This window comes from Pipistrellus kuhlii, unplaced genomic scaffold, assembly GCF_014108245.1.
Source record: "Pipistrellus kuhlii isolate mPipKuh1 unplaced genomic scaffold, mPipKuh1.p scaffold_m20_p_6, whole genome shotgun sequence".
In the NCBI taxonomy this organism is placed as follows: Eukaryota; Metazoa; Chordata; class Mammalia; order Chiroptera; family Vespertilionidae; genus Pipistrellus; species Pipistrellus kuhlii.
In genome coordinates this window covers 71338736-71362584 of record NW_023425562.1, presented here as the reverse complement: position 1 = coordinate 71362584, position 23849 = coordinate 71338736, and the positions used below count along the sequence as shown (strand labels likewise).

Here is a 23849-nt window from a genome sequence, read left to right as displayed (position 1 = left end):
AAGCTTCTGCACAGAAAAAAAAGTCAACAAAAACAACAAGAAAGCTCACTGAATGGGAGAACATACTTGCCAATGTCTTCTAGAGCCCAGAGACTTATGGCTGTCCTCCCTGCTGGTACTTGTGGAAGTATACTAAATCTTAAAACCAAAGAATAATGTTGAAGATCAGGAAATAAATGGACCTGATGGGTGACTTGGTTTTTTAGGCATTTTTTGGCTTCTCTCTCTTCTGGATAAGATGTTTTTATTTTTCACTCATTACAATATGGACAAATTCCAAACTTAGTACTATCATAGCCAGAAATTTTTCACATAAATAATACTGGCAATAACACTATACATTTGGTTTAAGGATGAAGTTCAGTTTCCATAATATAGAATTAAAAGTAAAAGTAAATTAAAAGTAAAAGTTTGCTCTCAATATAATAGTTAGTTACCTAAAAAGGATAGCATGTATATTATTTATTGTCCATAATAACTTTTTCATTGTCATATATCTGGGAACAAATGGTACACTATGTAACCCTGCCTAAAACAGTTTGCTGAAAGGTCAGCGATAGTAATTATGCCTTAATTATTACACAGACTTAATGGGTAAATTGTTAACAAAAGGATAGCAGACTATAATGTGTCTAATTCTTAAGCTAGTTAAGCAAAATAGACTCCAAATAATGAGAAAATTTTTTTATCTTATGCTAATTTTAATCAAATTTATTCTTACATCTGATAGCCATTAAATTGCAGAGTTTACTTGCAACTATTACATATTAAAAATAAGAGAAAGGTAAAAGTACTGTAACTATGGTATTTAAACATAATTAGGGTTAAATTTAATTGATTAACATATACAAAGTGGCTTAAAAACTGTTACCATTGTCCTATCTTACCTGTATATATCAGACTGACTATATTCATAAAGTTTCTTTTCTAGGTCCAATCTCTTCTTTTCACTGTAGTACAGAAAGAAAAAAATTTATAAATAATTATACTGATAAATAATAGGCTATTCAATTTAGAATATGATCGCCTTTGAAATCACACTTTTGTGAGTGCTTCTTTGGTGTCTCTAAGAAGCAGAAAATGATGTCCGTGGTTTCAGTCACTTCATCCCCACCCCCCCAAACTTTTTAAGTTTTACACAGCTGGGCAGTCCTTAAAGTGTAATCATGTTTACTTTTCTCCTTTTAAGCCTCTAGTTATTCTGCGTTTGTCTCAATACCATCTTCAGCTTCACTCAACGAATATCTCAGTGTCAATTTCTGAACTATTAGGACATTTCACCCTGAATCAATAATGGCATTGAAAAAACTGGGTCTGGTTAATGGGCCTCTTAAAAGAACGTTTTTATATAATTGCAAGAGTCAATTCCACTTATATGTTTCTACCATGCTTGCAGCACTATCTATACTCACTGTAACAAGTCACTTCACTAGGCTCTTTCAGATTCAATGACTGACTTTTACCACAGGGCAGAGAAAACACTGTATACAAAAAGGAGCAATTTCAGAATATAAAATAGCATCTATGTGTGATTACAGCTAGGATAATTTGAGTTACAAATACACCAGTTACAAGGGAAAAACCCATTATTAGACCAGCTAACATTGCAATGACCTACGTCAAAGAGGGCCTAGAAAGGACAAGTTCAAGTTTATTTTTTTTATCTTGTACTCCTAGAAAATTTTTTTATAAAGCAGCTGAGAATATCCAGGATTGCAGCCTTTAAAATTACTTGAGTTTTAAGAGACAACGGTCATTTTAATCGCTGGGATTGGTTAAAAAGAGAGGTTGGGGGAGGGCATTCAACCACTCAAACAGAAAGCAATGATATTCAGTTTGCTCTGCAAAATTACACTTTTCAACTCCTTTACTCTGAGCTCTTTACCCTAGTGAGGCAAAAAGAAAACCTGTGGCCTTGCTTTTCATATTAATCAAGGCTCCTCATTTCTGGTGAAGAACTAAAGTTCAAAGAAGCTGAATGACCTACTCAAGGTGACACAATTGTTCATGGACTAGAACACAGGTTTCCACGGTTCTACTGCAGTTTTCTCTGAATCCAAAGTTATTTGCCTTTGTATTCATTAACTATGTGTTAGAGCTAGTTACAGTCTTTTAAAATAAAAAATGAATATGTGAAAACAGAATTGTACTGACTTAAAAATAAAATAAACCTTCAAATCCAGAGCCATGAATAAGTTATACAATTTGACTCAAATTCATTATATAATTTCAACAGCCTCACCTTGCTAAATGGTTAAGTATTTAATGTGAAACATAAAGTGAACAATAGTTATACTTCAAGGACTATAAAGAGCCAGGTGTTCTAGCAGAGGAAACAAAAAAATGGGAACTCATAATTAGTTTAAAAAGAATGCCATTAGAACCAGTAACAGTTTGAAATTAGAACTTGGGCTAAGCCCAGCTGGTATGGCTTAGTGTTTGAGCATCAACCTATGAACCAAGAGGTCACCAGTTCAATTTCCAGTAACATGCAGGAGGCAGCTGATTAATGCTTCTCTCTCACTGATGCTTCTCTCTCTCTCTCTCTCTCTCTCTCTCTCTCCTCTTTCTCCATTCCTATATCTCTAAAAATCAATAAAAATAAAAAGTAAAAAGAACTATAGGTTAAGAGATACACATAACTAAAGGCCTGGAATAACTTAGCAACTCTTTTAAAGAACAGAGTCAAAAAACACTAATTTACAGAGTAATGTCTCATCTCTTAATTATCAGGTATGTGCAGACACTTAATACCATCTTTGAAATATCACACTGTCCACTTTTCCTGGTTACCTGGAAAATGGTCATTATTTAGTCTCAACGTGTGGCTACTGGATACTATACGAGACATTCATAACTCCTGGACACTAGCTGGCTGACTTTGGCATTCCTTCCTTTCATTCTGCAAATATTTATCAAGCCCCTTCTTCATGTCAGGTACTCTGTCACAAGTTAAAGATCCAGCTAGATATAATTCCTGTCCTCCTGGAATTCTCAGTCTAGGCAGGGAGCAAATGACTTAAAACCATTATCTAGAGTGCTATAAGAATCTGAGGTCACATAAGTTAGGACAGTGGTCGGCAAACTCATTAGTCAACAGAGCCAAATATCAACAGTACAACGATTGAAATTTCTTTTGAGAGCCGAAAACCAACTTCTGCGCATGGGCCACAAAGTTCCCATCACACTGTGTGCGTGCGTGCATGCGCCTGTTCGTGGTATTTTCTGGAAGAGCCACACTCAAGGGGCCAAAGAGCCGCATGTGGTTCTCAAGCCACAGTTTGCTGACCACTGAGTTAGGGAATGGGCTGTCAGTACTTGGTGCAGGAGATGAGCTTCAGGAAGTGACTTTTTAAAAGTTGGAAGTGAAGAGGTCACTGGGGTTGGTGATTAGTGGCATGTTAGAAAGAAAAGAGGATATAGAAAAAGATTAAGAGGTAAAATATGATTAGAACAATTAAGAAGGCCTATTGTAGATGCTCTATAAATATTTGACAAGAATCAAAGCTAGCATAAAATAAATATAATTCCTTTCAAAAACCACTTCTGCCTTTACCTGACATGTAATTGTCATTTTAGAACAGTCACACACACACACACACACACACACACACACACACACAGCTCTCCTCTTCACTAAAATGATTTTGTAACTTTTAACACTCATTAAACGTGTTATCATTAGATCCAAAAACCTATTTCCTTTCAACTAATGAGATTTTTAGTTTCAATTAATTTAGGTGCTAAATAATAGTTCCAACAACTTATCTTTGATGTGATTATTTATAATAAATTACTTTATAATTTTCTCTCTTATGTGCTTAGATCCTGTTTTCTGTGGTTCTCGTCTTTCATGTCTTAATCAAGTTATCATATTAATCAAAGTATCTTGGATCCTCTGGAAGCTGCACTTCTCTCGATGGAAGTTTCTCCTTGCACTGGGTATCTTATTCCCCAAAGTCTGTCTTCTGTACTTAAGCAGGGCATTCTCATTCTCTCTCTCTCTCTCTCTCTCTCTCTCTCTCTCTCTCTCTCACACACACACACACACACACACACACACACGTGTTCCTGGACCTGTCATCTTTGCCGGCAGCGCGCTGCAGGAGTGGGATGACAATCTGAAGAGAGACTGGGGAGGAGGCGTGTGGATGGGGCTGGAGACATTCACAAGGCTTGATGGGAATGACAGGCAGGAGAACTCCCACGCTCGCTGCAGCATCCCGCCGCGGCAGACCTCCCGTAAGTGAGGGGCCTCTGGTCAACGTTGTCCTCCAGGCGTCACCCGGAGCGTGGGGCTTCGCGTGCAGACCCGGGCCCAGGGCACCACGGGCGGGAGAGGGGTAAGAAACAGGGGGTAGGCACCAGCGGGCCCACGGAGCTGGCCGAGTCCCCCCCACGCTCCGATAGGCCGTACCTGTCCCGCAGCTCGCGCTGGAGGCGGCCCAGCCTCTCGTAGTATTCTGGGCTCGCCAGGAGCCAGGGCGGCGCAGAGGCCGGGAGCATGCTGCCGCCTCCGCCGCCGCTCTCGCTTCCGTCCACCTCTGGTCACCCGGGTTTTCCGAGGCAACGGCCCACCATGCACCGCGGGTAAACACCAGAGCCGCGCAGGGGGCGGGGCCTGTATGGGGCGTGGCGCCCTGAGGGGCGGGGAGAGGGCGGGGCGCCGTTCAGGGGTGAGGCTTATAGGGGGCGGGGCGCCGTGGAGGAGCGGGGCTGATAGGGGCGGGGCGCCGTGGAGGGGCGGGGCAGGCGCAGGCGGGCTCAGAGTCCGCGAGTTGAGGCTGTCTGCTGGAGGGGAAGCTGGCTGCGGTGTGAGGTCCTTGCCAAGGCCTCTCCGTTCAGAACCAGGCGTCTTCCTTCCCCCTAACCCTTCAAAACTCTCACAGGAGAGATGCTAGCCTTCCAAGCAGAGGCCTTTTCTGACCATCGAGTCAGAAAGCCTCTCTCGATCTCGCCCCTCCCCCGAGGATGGGGGCCCGGATCCAATCTAGCTTCACACTTTTCTAGCCATGAAAAAGGATTGGGTGGTGGGTACCTGGAATATGTGCATAAGGAGGGAGGTAAGCTCCAGGCAAGCATAGGCCCTGGCCCTGGGGCTACCTTGCCTTACCTGAAGTGGCATGGCCAGATAAGGGTCAGAACAGAATCTGTAATATATAGAAGCCAGGTTAGGGACCCTCTTGTCCAGGATTTAATAACTACTGATGTTACTTTTATTTAATTGTTATATCAAAGCATTATATGAAATTGATCCCATGGTAGTATACAAGGTTTACCTTGTTGATTTTAGTGCAAACAACATTTTACTACAACCCTGGAAGGGTTGAGGGCAAAAAAAAAAAAAGCATGTTTTTAGGATATTTTTTTAGGTCTACCCTCATTCAGAATAGTTTTTAGAGGATAATAAAAATCCCCCAAACTATTAACGTAACTAATTTTTTTGCACAAATACACAAGGTAGATGAGGCAATCATTTAGCATCCCCAATTTTTATTAAGCTAAAATTAAATATAATTTAACAATAAATAGATAATTTAAAATAATTATAATTTGAATTGTATGGTTGATTTATTAATGACATTTGAAAAATCTAGATGCAGGACCCTCTTTATTAACAATAACACATAGCGAACTAAGTGAATATTTCTAGAATAACTTATGCTAACGTTATGCATTCTAAATAGTAACAGACTTTTAATAAATGTGGAGCTCTTCACTCAGAATATTTAATTTGCTAGAGTAATCTTTTGTAATATTATTCCTAAATCCCTTTATATTAGCAGAACTGATAACTATAACAGCTCTGCTTTGAACTACCTGGATTGCAGGACATCAACTCTGCCTACATTGCCAAGTGTTCCAGTAGGCCACAAAATGTCTTAGCTGGGAGTTAGGGAGAATCTAGCCTCACGCTTTTCTAGACAGGAAAAAGGATCAGGACAGGTAAGGAACTTGACCAAGGTCACACAGCTGGTAATCTATGTAATATTAATGACTCTAGTTTAAAAGATGGGTCCTTAATAGCCCCATTAAACAACAGCAAGGAAAACCCTGTAGTCATAAGGATCTTAGAGTAAACCATATGAAACTGCTGTTTTTGCAGCTCAAAACAGTTGACTCAATAAATGAAAAATTGGTTTTAAAAATATGTTGACATTATAATTTTACACTTTAAAATGTAAATACCATGCAATTTTTAAATTAAAGCTTGTATATATGAGCCTGTACACACTGAGAGGCCAGATTATTATGATCTCTGAATACATAATAATCTGGCTATTCATTATATATATATTAGAGGCCCGGTGCATGAATTCATGCATGGGTGGACTCTGGCCAGCCTGGCCAGGGGAAGGGGACATGGGCAGTTGGCTAGCCTGCCTGCTGGTCAAACTCCTGGTTGAGTGGACAATTTGCATATTAGGCTTTTATTATATAGGATCTACACTGAGTGGCCAGATTATTATGCATACAAAAATCATAATAACCTGGTCACTCAGTGTATATAACATTCTTATGGAGGATTTATGTGATTATCCAGATAATCAAAGAAACTGCAAACCTGAAACTGAGATTAAGAGTCACTAGAGGAGGAAAGAGGCCTGGATAGTGAAGGCAAAGCCACAATGAAGAAACTTCTAAAATAACTCTGTACAACGGGACTTTCAGGAATTATGGAAATGTTCTACTCTGAGTTGTCCTATATGGCAACCACTGGGCTATTAAGCAATTGAATATGACTAATGATGAGGGATTTAATTTTTAATTTCATTTAATTTTAAATTACAAAAATTTATAATTTAGAGGACACATGTATCTAGTGCTACAGTGTTTGACAGTGCAGATCTATAGATAAAGATAGAGATAAAGATGACTAGGCAAGGAGGGGGAGAAAGAAGGGGGGTCATAACTCACCAGGAAGTGGAAAGGTAGGAAATAGAAGGTAAGATGCCATTCTGAGAGGGAAGTGTGATGGTTAATTTTATGCATCTACTTGGCTAGGCCATGGTGCCCAATTGTTGCTGTAAAGCTGTTTTTCTTTTTACATGTGATTAACATTTAAATCAGTAGAGTTTGAGTAAAGCAAATTATCCTCCATAATGTGGGTGGGCCTCATCCAATCAGTTGGAGGCTTTAAGAGAAAAGACTGAGATCTCAAGAAGAAGAAGGAATTTTGTCTCCAGACTACCTTTGGACTCAAAATTGCAATATCAACTACTGCAGATATGTTTAGCCTATGAGCCTTATCTATTGATTTTGGACTTTCAAGTCCCTACAGTCAATCAGTCTCCCTCTCTTTCTCTCTCTCTCTCTCTCTCTCTCTCTCTCTCTCTCTCTCTCTCTCTCTCTCTCTCTCTCTCTCTCCATATATATAGATGTAGCTATAGATATATAGACATTTATATCTATCTTAGCTAGTTCTATTTCTCTGGAGAACCCTGACTAATACAGGAGGGCATGAGGTTAGTTACTAAGAGCCTTTTTTCTCAAAGGCATTTGTAATAGCTAGTTTAAAACAATAAGAATTGGGTAAAAATTCCAATAAAACAATTACAAAATAAAATCCCTCATTTGATTTTATATCATGTAAACCAACAACTAATGTGTGGGTCTCAGGAATTACATGAAAAATGCTAAGTAACAGCTCTTGCATGCCTGTGGTTTCCAATGAAGTCCTTTAATTTGTACCTTTGTGAAGTCTTCAGGATTATCCTTTTGTTGACAAGGAGGAATACTCAGAGGTGATAGACTTGTGGCTCCAAAACCTTGTATTCTTTTTTTTTTTTTAATATATATTTTATTGATTTTTTTACAGAGAGGAAGGTAGAGGGATAGAGAGTTAGAAACATCAATGAGAGAGAGACATCGACCAGCCGCCTCCTGCACACCCCCTATCGGGGATGTGCCTGCAACCAATGTACATGCCCTTGATGGGAATCGAACCTGGGACCTTTCAGTCCGCAAGCCAACGCTCTATCCACTGAGCCAAACCAGTTTCTGCTAAAACCTTGTATTCCTTTCTCCCTGCAGGACTGGCTGGTGGCTTGGTTCTGCCTGGGAGAAACTGTTCCACAGCCCTGGATCGCTGGGTGCTTGAGCCGCACCCCTGCATCCGTGGGTGCTGATGGCACACGTGAACAAGCTTTGAATGCTGAGATACTTCTCAATGATCCTTTGGTGGCGTTCATAATTGTTTGCCACTCAGATGCACTTCTCATCAGGGTTCAACAAGTACTCCTAACAACAAGGATTACAAACAAAGGGACGCACTAGGCCTGCTCTTACAACTCACAGGCAGGTTGAAACGAAAGAATTTTGCATAATAAATATCATTTAATTTGTGGCTATGTGTTTATGTTTACAAGGCAACAGGTCATCTAGTACAGAACACTCCACTTCTTATCATCTACAGTTATCTATGGCATGTGTCTTTGTAGAAATGTTGCCTTCATTCATTCCTGGGGCACTTGGATGGAGACTGCCATGCAGGACATTGTTCTTGTTCCAACAAACTCTTGCTATTGTGTCCTAGAAAAGTTCAGAACACAGAGGTTGAGAATTTTGGCTCAGGCCCCCTTCTACATGGTATAGCCACCACCTCCTCTGTCAAGCTGTGTGACCTCAAACAGATTACTTAACTTGGCTGTGCCTCACATTTCTCACCTGTAAAGTGATAGTACCAGTGCCTTCTTCTCAGGCTTGTTGAGAAAGATTACATGTGACACAATTAGAAATCATACCTGGTAGCGTTAGATTTCAATAAACATAAGCTGGCAAGAAGAATATCCCTTTGGAAGATAGAGTCATCAGAAGTAAGATGTTAGTTCTCTCTCTCAAAGACATTTCCTAAACTTCCTCTTGATCCTTCTTTATCAATGCTGCTTTCCCTGCACTCACATGCCCACTCAGAGGGGTCCCATCACATGAACTCATCACGGATGAATCAGTAGATGACATTTAGTTGGGAACCTCAACTGAGATTCAGTTTAACTCTTTTTGTGTCAACATTGGCAGTTGAAAGAATCCCAGCACATCACCCCTCAAGTATAGAAATCCAATAACTTAATTTACCTTTTTAAAGGCCTTTCTCCAAATATAGTCATTCTGAGGAACTGTCAGAGTTGGGGTGGGGGATGCGAGGAGGAGGAATATGACTTCAATGTATGAAATTGGAGGGACAGAACTGAACTCATAGCAGCCCCCCCCCCCCCACAAATTCCTTTCCATTAGGAATTTATGCCCCGTGTAGCTCCTCCCACACCGAATCAGGGCTAACTTGTGTGACAGTTTGTGTCATCCAAAATGTCTCATTTTATCACCATATTGTGTAAGGTGACCAGACGTCCCAATTTTTTTAAAACACTGCGGGACATGGGACAAATTGTTAAAAATCGGGACTGTCCTGCCAAAAGTGGGATGTCTGGTCACCTTAATATTGTGAAGAAATCTGAGTGGTTTTGAGGAAGGGGCCATTTGAAGCGTAACTGAGGCTTCCTCCTAACAGCCAGTACCAACTTTCCAGCCATGTGAATGAGTGGGATTGGGTCTTTCAGCCCTGTCCAACTTCCTGATGGCTGCGGCTCTAGACAACATCTGACTGCAACCTCATGAGAGACCACAAGAGAGAACTGGCCAGCTAAGCTGCTCTGGAATTCTGATCTATAAAAATCATGAGATAATAAAAGATACTTGTTATTTTAAGCCACTAAGTTTTGGGATGATTTGTTTTTGTTTGTTTATTTATTGACTATAGTATCACATAATTGTCCTCAACCCCCCATTCCCATCCCAAACCCCTCCCTACATATGCCCTCCCCCTCCCCCGTTGTCCATGGCCACTGGCTAGGTTCATATGCATGCACACAAGTCCTTTGGTTGATCTCTTCCCCTTACCCCCACCCTCCCCTACTTTCCCTCTGAGGTTTGAGAGTCTGACCGCTGCTTCTCTTTCTCTGGGTCTGTTTTTGTTTATCAGTTTATGTTGTTCATTATTTCCTCTAGATGTGTGAGATCACGTGATCCAAGAAATACCCTTAAAAGAACCTAAACTGCGACAAGCCATAATGGTTATGCTGAGAGGCAAATGAATGTCTGTAGTGAGTTCCTTTCTGGGCCAACAGTTCTTTTGAGTCCCAATTTCAATGTCAAATAGTTCCTTATGTATACATGTCAGCCATGATATTTCAGATCTGGTTGGTGGACAAATGGTGGTGATGCAGGTCCGACTGTCTCTGGTTTGGTCCTGGGCATCCTTCAGTAACACGCAGCTGCTGTCTGCTGGTATGGTGAGGCGTCGTCAGCATCTTCCATCTCTGAGATGTGTCTCTTCTGTCTTCATGGCTGGAGCACTTCTGTCTATTCCTCTCTGTTACAGGATTCCAGATGGCCTTGGAGTTGTTTTCTGAAAATATACAAACATATTCTCGACCAAAAGTTAATAAAGGGATATTTTCTTTAAATTTGACTTGGGGTTCTTTTTCATTCCCCTCGCCCCCCCCAAATAATTTTCCTCTGGCTTGTTTTGAAATCATGTGTGTATTTTGACACCATGTATTTTCATTGCTGTTAGCGTTTCTAATGAAGGTTTATTTTCTAAAGTACAAATTTTTTAGATGTAAACTATTCTCAGGATATTTTTCCTTACATGATATTCTTCCACTGTCACCCTATTTTTGGGAATATTTGTTATGCAGCATTAGATAACTGATACACCTGGGGTGGAATGGCAGTGATTGAAGAAATCAGTGATTATTATATACCCATTATCTTTTAGCCATAGAATCATAGGTGGGAATCATCTTCAAAATTCACACACACACACACACACACACACACACACAAAGCTGCAAAGTATGTGTTATTATCACTGTTTTATTGAAGCTCAAGGGATTAAGAAAATTGCAAAGGACTTAAATCGATATGCTTTCTACTGTATCACTGAATTTCTGTTGTGGGATACCCTTACCAGGGATGATGATGTGTACACAGTTGCTATCACTTAGCAGTAATAAAAGTGCCCTAAAATGTCTCAGACTTTGAAATGCAAAAGTCACTCTTATGCATTCAAGATTTTCTTTATTTTTCCTCTCACGTATTTCTTTCCTTTCTTTTTAATTTTATTTTTTCAATTTCAGTTGATTCAATATTATTTTATATTAATTTCAGATGTACAACACAGTGGTTAGACACTTATTTAATTTATGAAACAATTCCCTCAATAATTCTAGTACCTACCCGGCACCATACATATTAGTTATTACAATATTATTGACTATATTCCCTATGCTGTAATTTACATCCTTGTGACTGTTTTGTAATTACCAATTGGAACTTCTTAATCCCTTCACCTTTTTAACCCAGCAGCCCAGCCCTTCTCCCCTCTGGCAACCGTTGGTCTGTTCTCTCTATCTATTAGTCTGTTTCTGTTTTGTTTGATTATTTTTTTTCTTTAGATCCCAGGTATAAGTGAAATCACATGGTATTTGTTAGCTCTGCTGATTTATTTCACTTATTCCACTTCTTAACTATTACAAATAACACTGCAATGAACACGAGGTGCATATATTCTTCTGAATTAGTGTTTTGTTTTGTTTTTCAGATACATATCCAGAAGTGGTATTGCTGAGTTATAAGACACTTTCATTTTTAATTTTTTTAAAATATATTTTATTGATTTTTCACAGAGAGTAAGGGAGAGGGATAGATAGCTTAAAACATTGATGAGAGAGAATTATCGACCAGCTGCCTCCTGCATACCCCCTACTGGGGATGTGCCCACAATCAATGTACATGCCCTTGACTGGAATCGAACCTGGAACCTTTCAGTCTGCAGACCAACGCTCTATCCACTGAGCCAAACTGGCTCATTTTTAATTTTTGAGGAACCTCCATACTGTCTTCCACAGTGGCCACAGCAAATTGCATTCCCACCAATAGTGTAAGAGGATTCCCTTTTCTCTACATCCTCACAAACACTTGTTTGTTGATTTATTGATGGTAGTAATTCTGATATAGTAAGGTAATATTGCATTGTACTTTTAATTTTTAATACTCTGACAATAGTGACATTGAGTATTTTTCTTACATCTATTGGCTATCTGTATGTCCTCTTTGGAGAAGTGTTTATTTAGGTCTTTCTCATTTTTTAAGTTGGATTGATTCCTTTCTTAGAGGTGAGCTGTATGAGTTCTTTACAAATGTTGGATATTGACTGTTTATTGGATGTATCACTGGTAAATATCTTCATGCATTTAGTAAGTAGTATTTTGCAAGTGATTTCATTTGCTGGACAAAGTCTTTTTAGTTTGATGTAGTCCCAATTTGTATTTCCCCCCCCTTTTGTTTCCCTTGCCTGAGGAGATTTATCAGAAAAAAATTTTACTAAGAGAAATGTCAGAGAGTTTACTGCCTATGTGTCCTTCTAGGATTTTTATGGTTTTGAGTTTTATATTATTAATCCATTTTGAGTTTATTCTTGTTATGGTGTAAGAAGATGATATAATTTCATTTTTTGTATGTATCTGTCTAAATTTCCAATACCATTTATTGAATAGACTATTTATCCCATTATATGTTCTTAACACCTTTGTCAAATATTAATTGACCATATAAGCATGAGTTTATATCTGGGATTTTTATTCTGTTCCATTGACCTATGGGAATGCTTTTATGCCAGAACCATGCTGTTTTAACTACTATGGCCTTGTAGTATAGTTAGATATCAAGTACTTCCAACTTTGTTCTTTCTCAAGGTGGTTGTTACTATTTGGGGTCTTTTGTAGTTCATACAAATTTTTGGAATATTTTTTCTAGTTCTATGAAATACACCATTGGTATTTTGATAGTAATTGCATTGAATCTACTTTGGGTAGAATGGACATTTTAAAAATCATTAAAATATTTTTTCAATTATAGTTGACATACAGTATTATATTAGTTTTAAGTGTACACCCCAGTTATTAGACATTATTAAACTTACTAAGCAATCATCCTTACTCATACTCATGTGGCATCCATAGTTATTGGAATATTATTGATTATATTCTCTATGCTTTACATTCCCATGGTGATTCTGTAACTATTAATTTGTTCTTCTAAATTTCTTCACCTTTTTTACTCATCTCCTCAAAACCCCTCTCATCTGGCTACTGTCAAAATGTTCTCTGTATTTATGAGTTTGTTTCTGTTTGGCTAGTTCATTTATTTTTATTTTTAGATTCAATTGCCATTTGATTGTGCATATTTTTTCTCCCCGCCCCCCCTCCTAAAGAAGACCCTTTAACGTTTCATGTAATACTGGTTCAGTAGTGATGAATTCCTCTAGCTTTTTCTTGTCTAGCGAGTTCTTTACCTTAGCTTTTCTGTGTAGAGTAATGTTGGTTATAGGTCTTGCTATTCATCACTTTGAATATTTCTCGCCTTGCTGCTCACTGAGTCTGTTCCTTGAGTGTGTCACTTGTGGAGGTGGTAGGGTTATAATCTGAGTGCTGTTAATGAGGCATTCTCGAGCCTTCCAGGAGATACAAAATCAGCCACTTCCCGTGCCCTGACTGGGGCCACTCAGCACAAGCTACAAAGTGATCTGCAGATGACTAATACTTGCGTTGGGCTTAGAAGTGTCCAAGAGAGGTCAAGCTGTAAGCCAATGGACTGCCACTAGGGCCAGGCCTGGGATCACTTAGCAAAAGGTACAAGGCATGCTAAAGCCAGCTGCTGCTTTTTGAGAGATTTTAGAAAATCAGAAGCATAAGGCAAGAGAGGCCAGTTTTAAGGAAAAGCCACTAGAAATGGCTTGGATGAGCCCTCAAGTTGGGTGGCTCAAGATCTCAGGGAATCACATGGCAGGGCAAATAGTGTCAGCAGGTGGATGGAGACTCAGATATGGTGCCATCTGTTGGCCTGTTGAGGTAAGGGCTCAGCAAATGATCAATGGCCTCTGCCATTACTTTTATCTGGAAGAAAGCTGCCTTCCCAGCTCTTGCCATGATGCTGAACAATTCCCCCCCCCCCCCCCACACACACACACACAACTCCCCATATGTCCCTGGTTCCTTTCAAGCCACTGCCCCAATGCTGGAGTGAAGTACAGATAAACCGGAATAAGTCCATGTTTGGGCTCTTTAAGAGGAACTACCTGGATTTCTGCAGCCTCACTTAGACACAATCCCTGCTAGTTTTTACAGCTGGGAGATATGGGCACTCTTTTCCCAGCACTGAAAGCCTAGGCTGCGGAATCTGATGTGGGGCTGGGAATCCCCTCATTCCTCAGGAAGACACTTCCACAGCCAAATTATCTCCCCCAATTAAAAACTGCCACACTGCCCTAGGAGGTGTAACTCCATAGGTTGAGTATTATCCCTTGCACTAAGAGATTGCTGGTTCAACTCCTGGTTAGAAAACATGCCTGAGTTGTGGGCTTGATCCCCAATGGTAGGAGTGCAGGAGGCAGCTGATCAATATGTCTCTCTCCCCCTCTTCTCTGACATCAATTAAAAAAATTAATAAACAAAACAAAAAAGCTCTGCCACACATGGGTGTGGGAACAGCCCATTTAGCACTTCCACCCCTCCTACCAACCTTGGTGTGGCTTCTTCTTGAATTCCCTAGTTGTGGGACTTCCATTTAGCTAAATTTCAGGCCATTCTGAATTATGGTTGTTTTGAAGATTAATTGTATTTTTGATACGGCTGTGGAAGGATGCCAGTATTGTATTTACCTATGCTGCTATCTTGCCCAGAAACCTATTATAGAATGGACATTTTAATGATTTCAATTCTTCCTGTGCAAGAACACAGAATATGCTTCCATTTATTTGTATCTTTAATTTCTTTCTTCATGGTCTTAATTTCTGAGGACAAGTCTTTTGCCTCCTTGGTTAAATTTATCCTTAGGTATTTTTTCTTGATTTAATTGTAAATAGGATTGTTTTCTTAGTTTCTTTTTTCATGTGTGTGTTTTAATGTCTTCATACAAAAATGACTTAATATTCCTCATGAATCTGGGTATGCTGATTGGGTTGACCTGGGTTACATATTAGCTGCACTCAACCAGGAGTTCAACTGAGTCTGGAATGTCCACGATGGCTTCACTGTTTGATCTTGATCTTGATATAACATTTAGCAGAACCTTTATTTCCACATGATCCTGTATTATTCAATGATTTGGCTTCTTTTTAAAGTCTCTGGCTTCTAAGAGAGCTTTCATGCATTTCGATATTTATTTATTTTTAAATATATATTTTATTGACTTTTTACAGAGAGGAAGGGAGAAATATAGAGAGCTAGAAACATCGATGAGAGAGAATCATCGATCAACTGCCTCCTACACCCCCTACAGGGGGATGTGCCCGCAACCAGTGTACATGCCCTTGACCGGAATCGAACCTGGGACCTTTCAGTCCGCAGACCGACGCTCTATCCACGGAGCCAAACCAGTTTTGGCTCATTAGATATTTTTTAAAGCAAAACATCATGCAACATTCAATTGCAATGTTATATAGTGAAACTACCTGGCCACAGCCCTCCAGTTTCTTTTTTCAGAGGCAACCACTTACCCTTTTAAAATTAGTCTTCCTGTGTAATTTGAACACAGATATGCGTGTATGTAAAAATATATGTGTGTGTGCGCATATCTCTACATCTCTATATTCATATACCTATTACATCATTTAAAATATAAATGGCAGTATTTTTATACACTTCTGCATCTTATGTTTTTTCTTAATACATTTTGCAGATCTTTCTATATTAGTATATGGAAACCTAAAGATCTGCCCCATTTTTAAACAGCTATATAGTGTTTAATTTTATGGATAGTACATAAAACATTTTATTTAATTTAAAAAATTTGTTTCTGATAATTTTATTTATTGATTGATTGATTTTAGAGAGGGAGGAAGGGAGAGTCAGAAAGAGAGAAAGAGGGAGAGAGAAAAAGAGGGGGGAGAGAAGAACATCAATGTGTTGTTCCACTTATGTATGATTCATTGGTTGATGCTTGTATGTGCCATGACCAGGGATCAAACCCACAACCTTGGCATATCTGGATGATGCTCTAACTGAGCTACTTGCCCAGAGCTATGGGACATTTTAATCAGTCCTCTCTTGATAGACCTGTTTTTATTTTATGTACTATGATATTGACAATGTTTGCATTTAATACACTAACTTTTATTTAAATTTTTAATTGACTTAATGTCATAGGAATAGGTATTTTTCTGGGATAACACAGCACAGCAATGCTACTTAGTTATTTGTCAAATGCGTACATGTACTATGCTTACAAAAATCATGTGGTCTGTTAAATGCTGCTGACAGATATCTTTAGGCTTTGTACTTGTATCTATAAATCAGACTTCAAAAGGTGCTCCACTGCTTTAAGTTTCCTCTCGCCAATTTCCATACCACTACTATTACATTATCTTAGAGACATTATGCCTTTTTGTCTTCAGGAACCAGCACTTGAGCCCTTCCTTCAATCATTAGCTGTGTATATGATGCTTGAAACCATGAATAGTCAGATCTGTACTTTGTAATCCCAGCTTTAGGGGACAAGCATGGCAAAGTCAGTACTGCACTGTTAATGTCCAAAACTTGACATTGTTTTATCAGTTGTTTCAAGTGTATTCCTCCATATCTGGTAAAACTAAAGGTTATAATCTACAGCTGGAAGACATGGGTTTTAACTCTAGTTTTACTAATTAACTTGAACATTTGTCAATGACCTACCTTGGTTTGATACCCAAAAGCAAATCTCAAGACAAGGCTTTTGGGGACAACTAATTTATTTAAGATGTGGTCCCAGGAAGTGATTGAGAAAAATGAAATAGGGAAGGGAAGGGAGCAGATAAAAGTTACCATGCCGGGATCAGTTTGGCTCAGTGGATAGAGCGTCGGCCTGCGGACTGAAAGGTCCCTGGTTCGATTCCGGTCAAGGGCATGTACCTTGGTTGTGGGCACATCCCCAGTGGGGGATGTGCAAGAGGCAGCTGATCGATGATTCTCTCTCATCGATGTTTCTAACTCTCTGTCCCTCTCAATTCCTCTCTGTGTAAAATCAATAAAATATATTTTTAAGAAAAGTTACCATAATGAGCAGGTTACCACTGTGTTGAATTGACAGTGGCTCAATTCAATAGAGACCATTAAGGGTCTATGTAGAACAGAACAGAATCATCCTGATGAAAAGATGAGAAAGTAGGATTTTTATTATCTACCTACTCCCCCTACTTATTGGTGGAGGGTTGCTTCTGGTAGGGTCTTAACTCCCTAGTGTTTCCAATCTTTCATGCACTTTTCCAAGCAAACCCAGGACCAGAGAACACCCTCAGGTAGAAAGATGTAAGATGCTCTTGGCTGAACAGAAACTATTAAGTAACTTCTAGGACAGACCAAGTAGAAATGGACTCTGACATTATCTGTTATCTTTAGAAATAGCATTATGTTAGCTAAAAAATAAGGCTTTGGATCCCTAATGGAGTACTTCATGATTGGTCAACAAGTAAAAACTTTCTGAGCACTTACTCTGAGCCCAAAGGGTGCTTAGCACTTGGGAGCACAGAATGTTCCCATAGGGAACTTAGAATGAGGCAGGTACTCTGAGCTTGCCCTGGGTGGGCCTTTAATTTACATAATTCCATCAATCCGAATATAGTGTGGCAAGGTAAGCATTATTATCCTGAGGCTCAGAGAGGTTAGTTATCTTGTTCAAGGTCCTACAGCAGATAGAGAGAAAGAGGTCATGTATATGACAGATGCCCTCTCAACTGGCTAAAGAGGAGCAGGAAGGCCAGTCTGTGCCTGACTTCTGGTTTCTACTGTCTTCCTGAGACCTAACAAGTGAGTTTATCAAGGTTGTAGGGTTAAAAAAAAAAAAATCTATGTACAAAAATTGATTGTATTTCTATATATTGACAACAAATAATAGAAAGTTGACATTTTAAAAATACCATTTATAACAGCATAAAATATGAAATACTTAGGGATAAATTTGATAAAAGATGTAAAAGTCGCCGGGACCGGTTTGGCTCAGTGGATGGAGCTTTGGCCTGCGGACTGAAAGGTCCCGGGTTCGATTCCGGGCAAGGGCATGTACCTTGGCTGCGGGCACAACCCCAGTGGGGGTGTGCAAGAGGCAGCTGATCGATGATTCTCTCTCATCGATGTTTCTAACTCTCTATCCCTCTTTCTTCCTCTCTGTGAAAAATCAATAAAATATATATTTTTTAAAAAAGATGTAAAAGTCCCATACAATAAAAACTGTGAATATTGCTGGGAAAAATTAAAGAAGATCTAAGTAAGGGAAGAGAAATATTATTCTCCAAGTTGATCTAGAGATTCAATGGAATCACCATCTCAATTTCAGCTTCTTTTTTTTTTTAGAAATTGACAAGCTGACTTTTATTTTATACTATAAAATACATGTGGAAATGTATCAATAAAAGACCTAGAGTAGCCAAAAAACTTTAAAACAGAAGGAAGTTGGAGAAGTAAGACTGATTCCAAGTCTTAATACAGGGCTACAGTAACCTACTACTTGCTCAGAAGGAAACTATTCAACTCTATGACTGGTTTTGGAGAACTTGGTAGATGCACTCAGAAACTGAAGGGTGTTGGGACTAGGAAAGAACAGGCTCATCCTCAACCTAAGTCTTGGGCCAGTTGGTTGTCTTGTGATATTAGCAGCTGCAATGCATTAAAAAAAACCCAAAAACTTTTCAACCTGCTGATTACAGTTTTAGTTATATTCTAATTTTTGTGTTGTAAGATTGGAAACAACACTTTTTCCTCCTATCTATATCACTGAGCAGAAACTGTAAATCTATGAAACGAATTTAAAAAGTAAAAAAGATAAAATGATTCAGTAGTCTAAAAGGAACAATATGAAATGAAGAGAAAGCCTCAGGCCAACTGAATGTTTAAAGGTATGTATAGAAACTAAGATTGCCATGAAATCCGAGAGCATGAGTCAATGTTCTCTATCACTTCTCCATTTTCAATACTCCACAAGATTCCTTCAACATTCTAAATTGCATATCTTTCTTAAGCTTCCTTGAATATTTCAGGGCAGAATTTCTCTTTAGGAATAAATTTCGAATTGCACATGCTGGATATTGTAGCATCATTGTCTTTGGGTAATAAACGAACACAGGGGGAAAGAATGATCTCTTCTGGGAGTAAAAGAGAAATATGAAAATTTCCCATGACTTCTCAAATCTCAGAGAATGCACCTGGGCATTCCAAGAGTAGGAGAATAATTGGACCTTGTGTTATTTCCATTAAGATATTCAACTACATCTCCAGAATATTTTGGCTATGCCATTGAAGAAAATAATTACTTCTTGTTCTGTAAAAAGCCCGCAGACAAGGTCAGTGTCATTATGTTTTACAAAAGCATCAGATAAAAGCTCCCTCATCATAAAATCACAGAAATATTTTAAGGTTTATTGTTGCTTTGTAAAAAAAAGCAGAATAAGGCCTCTTTCACATTAACCTACTAACTAGTTAATTAACTATAATTTCTTCAGGTCCTACAGTTCTTATAATTTAGTAGTTGGTTCATATTATCTTTTTCATTAATTATTTCATATTTTGCTTGTCATAGTATTAATAAAACATGTATTATCAATTTAATCACCACAAAATATTCTATCCCATTAATGAGTCTCGGGAATTTGAGAACAAGAGAGTTTGAAAAGACCTGAAAGGTAAATCTAGAAGAAGATATTCACTAAGGAGATGATGAAACTTAAGTCCAGGGCAGCAGAGTACAGTAGACAATGCCAATTCCTGTTCTGATTATCTCTCATTGCATGACAAATGAGTTTTATTACCTCTTATGGTTCTGTGGTTTACTGCTAGATCAGTTAAGGCCTTTCCTTGGAGCTAATAGTGTCATTTCCACTGTGTTCTATTGGTCAAAGCAAACATGGGGCGCACCCAGATTCAAGAGAGTGGAGAAATAGATTCTACCTCTTGATGGGAGCGTGGCAAGGCCCCACTGTAGAATACTAGTACATGGGCTGGAAGGTTTAGTTGGACTCTTTCGGAAAATATAATGGCACTCACATTTGATGCACACTGGCCCACCATCCAAATGCCAGCACCTGCAGCTCTCTGCTTTAGGGCTTCTCTGGGACCCAGAGTATGCTCTGCCTCTTGTGGCAGCAATGAAAAGTTAACACCCAACCAATGCCCGAAAAGAGTTGGATACTAGGATTCTCTTGCTTCCCAGAGTTCCTCTGGCAGAATTAAGCCAAAGTTGCAAACAGTGGTAACTTGCTTGGTAATCCACTGACTCTTTTCTCTGTTCTCCCTATTGTGTTGCTTCCTGAGATCACCTCCAGGAAAACTTACTTGCCTTCTAATCTTTGTCTCAAGGTTGGGGGAAACCCAAGTCAAGTTATAGTAACTTGTCCAAATAGAAAGGGATTGGACTAACAATTCACAGGGGGAAAGGGGTCTGAGGGGTTCGGGAAGAGACTGGATAAAAATCTTACACCTATGGATGAAGACAGTGGCGGGGGTAAGGGCATGGGATGGGGTTGGGAATCAGGTGGAGGAGAGCTGGAGGTGGGGAGGAGGAACATCTGTAATAATCTGAACAATAAAGATTTATTTTAAAAAAAAACACAAAAAAAACTAGAGGCTGAGCTGACCCATAGTCAGTATTTCTCATATTTGTTACATTTTGAAAAGAGTTCAGAATATTAAAATGCTTAACTTTATTGAGTGATTGAGAGAAGACTTACAAAAAAGAAAAATTTGAAATTTATATGTTAGTTATCTTTAAAACACACACACATAATTTTATTAATTTTAGAGAGAGATTTTAGGGAGGGAGAGAGAGAGAAACATTGATCTGCTGTCTCCTACACATCCCCTACTGGGAATCAAGCCCACAACCTAGGTATTGAACCAGCAACCTCTCGGTGGTGTATGGTACATGAGACACCACTCAACCATTTGAGGCACACCAGCTAGGGCTATGTTAGCTATCCTAAACAGATGTTTGGAAAGAGCACTGGAGTAGGAGTCAAAAATGTGGGTTCTTTCCCTTTGCCCTGTGAGTCATGAGCAAGCCTTGCAACTTCCCAGAACTCAAGTAGGAAAGATTAAATTTTCAGCCGGTGATCATATACCATTTGACTCTAATTCTACACTTCAGGAGAAAATGACCTAGTCCACCAATCCACACCTTCTGAATAATTCAGGTTACGCTGAAGTCTCCAGTTTTAAAACCAAGTCTTCAGGTATGACTTTTAGCAGGCAGCTGCCAATGGCCCACTTTTACTCGAAAGAGCTCCTGGGACAGAAAGCTATCCATCAGTTCCATCAGCAAATGTCCCTATCACTGCAGAACATACATAGACATGAACTATCTGGATAAAGATAGTCAAGATGTTTTTTTTCTCCATTGGTTTATTTAAGAAATAATGCACACCATATTATGGCTTCAACCTACAAGCTTAAGATTTATGCATTTTACCTAGCAGCAGTAGTGTGTGTGTGTATGTTGAGTGTTTGATACCTATCTCTTTGTGTTAGTAAGCTAGAAAAATATAGACACCAGATTAATAGGAGAGAAAATATCTCAATAAATGGTCTTGAACATATTTAATAATATTGAGCATATTTGTGATAAACTATAACCATAGAAGATTCTTGTAGTTGTTTGCTTACTAAATCAATCACATTCCTGGTCCAAAAGCAAAATACAATTTAGCTACTAAGGATTTTGAACATACTTCTGGTTGGCATTTATTTTTATGTTATATTTTGAAAAGGAAATAATTTGATTGGACCTACAATTTATTTAGAAAACTGTGCTTGTCAACTTAGTAAATCACAGCCATGGTGGGAAGACTTAATTTGGGGATTACATTTCTTCAAGGACTAATTTCAAACTGGATATTTTTTTTTTTTTTAAAAAGGTAGGTTGACAGATTCATATCTATATCACCTACTGGGATGGAATGGGGGTGGGGGTAAAATGCTCTTTCTTTTGTTTATTGTTCTACTGGTGTGTTAGATCCTGAATACTGAGAACTAATTACCCTCCTTTGTGCCACTAAGGCAACTTTTCATGAGCACTTACTGCTAATGTGTGGGATCAAATCATATGAACTCTCATTTAATTGGTTTATTCACTTTTAAGAATCCATAGAAATAGAGAAATTAAAAACTGGAAAATAAAACCAGCTTCCAAAGACTGTAGAGCAAAACATATGAGCTATCTTTAAAAAGAAAACCTCAAATTAAGGATTTATTTGAAAAAAAAATCCTTTATTTTCCTTTCTTCGCATCTCTAGGATGCAAAAGACAAGAGAGCCCCTTTGAGTCGAGGGGAAAAAAGTTGTCCTTTGAAATGACTTCAGTGAGATTTCATCAGTATTTCAAACGCATTAATTTCACACCGTCCGCAGTAGGTAATGAAGATGCACAGATTCGGGTCAAATTCCCCCTCTGAAAAACTGCAAATTAAGATTTTGTTGATTGATACGCCGCAGACTGTCTTAATCACGTTCACAATTCAAATATTTAGGAAAAGGGGGCCGCCTGGGAGGGATGCGTTTGGGTTTTTTTCACAAGCCCTCGACCAAACTCAGGAGCCCAGACAGCGTTTTTCCAAACCTTTTTTTTTACAGGCAAAAGACCCCATCAGCCGGCGTGGGGCTAGCAGTGTTTCTCAAGAATGGTTCCACATCCCCCCACCCCCCACCCCCAAACCCAGACGCACCCCGGCCCCGAGAACGAACAGTCTGGGCTGTCAGAGCACCCGGCAGCGCGTTCCGTCCTAATAACTCTCATGATGATTAATGAGCGCCTTGATAATTTAATATCGCGTGTGATTACATTATAAGGCGTGGGGGCGGGGAGCTCCGGGCTCCCTCGCGGGCCGGGTGGACGCCGCCGAGCCAGCGGGTCTGGGCAGCCCGCGACGCCGCTCTCCCCGCGCAGGAACCGCGAGGCTCCGCCGGCGCCTGTCCGGGTCTTCCCCAGGTCAGTGGGTGCGGGGATGGGTCTCTGGCTGGGAGGGCTGCGGGGGGTGCGGTTCAGGGAAAAAGGGGCGGTTTGCAGAGCCGAGGGGTAGGTAGCTATGGGTCCCGGGCAGCTCGGGTCTGACCGCAGAGCTGGGAGAGCGGCGGTTCCGCCCCCGGCAGAGGCGCGGAGGGGCCGGGAAACAGCCCCAGACAAGGGAAGATCCCTCTGTGAAATGCCCGGTCTCTCCGCCACAGGAGCTTCGAGAGTCCCTGGGACCCCAAGATTTTCAGCAAGAGGGGTCGCGGGGCCTGGTCCCGCTCAGTCTCCTCCCGCCCTCCACCCCCTCTGCCCCCCGCCCGCGCCGGGACCTGGAAGGGTTCCCTGCAGGAAAGGGGGTGGCGGCTTGGCGGAGCCACCCAAAGCGGACCCTGCGCTGTCCTGTGCCCGCCGAGGTCCATGCCAGCCCGGGGTTCAGGGGAGTATAAAGCCGAGCAAGAGCCTGAAACCTGGGTTAGGCTAAGAGGTGCCGACAACCACCATACTAAGTGCAGGGTCTCTGGGGACCCCAGCTGGATTCACCCGGGAGGCGGCGCGGGGAGCCGATCCACACCCCTTGGAGGTTGCCAGGGGACTCCTGGCTGTCTCTCTCTCCTTAAGGGATCACAGGCTCTAGAAGGGTGAATCCCGGTTTGAAGGCGGTTGCCCCTCTGGGCGACGCGGGTAACGGGGCTGGCTCCTGGCTGGCGGGCGAGGGAGGCGCTGCTTTGGCTGCAACGCAGAGCCCGGGTCTGCGCGCGGGACCGCCGACTCGGATGGGGACCCCGAGAGGCCCCTCGCTGGCGAGTGGGAGCGTCGCCTCTGGCT

General features: G+C 40.3%; 1 protein-coding gene across 5 annotated transcripts in view; it reads right to left on the bottom strand.

Annotated features, from left to right (window-relative positions):
- Window positions 1–4605, bottom strand: part of KIZ (kizuna centrosomal protein) — a 104689-nt gene extending 100084 nt beyond the window's left edge. For 2 of the 5 annotated variants that reach the window (XM_036417459.2, XM_045574319.1), the window contains exons 1-2: window positions 4418–4604; window positions 888–950 (exon numbers count right to left, since the gene is read on the bottom strand). In XM_036417459.2, the coding sequence (XP_036273352.1) occupies window positions 888–950; window positions 4418–4506 (152 nt within the window). In that variant the 5' untranslated portion in view covers window positions 4507–4604. Of the gene's footprint in view, window positions 1–887; window positions 951–4417 lie in introns of those variants that run through there. The other 3 variants (XM_036417460.2, XM_036417458.2, XM_036417461.2) reach the window with 3 other exon arrangements.
- Between the last annotated feature and the right edge of the window lie 19244 nt (window positions 4606–23849).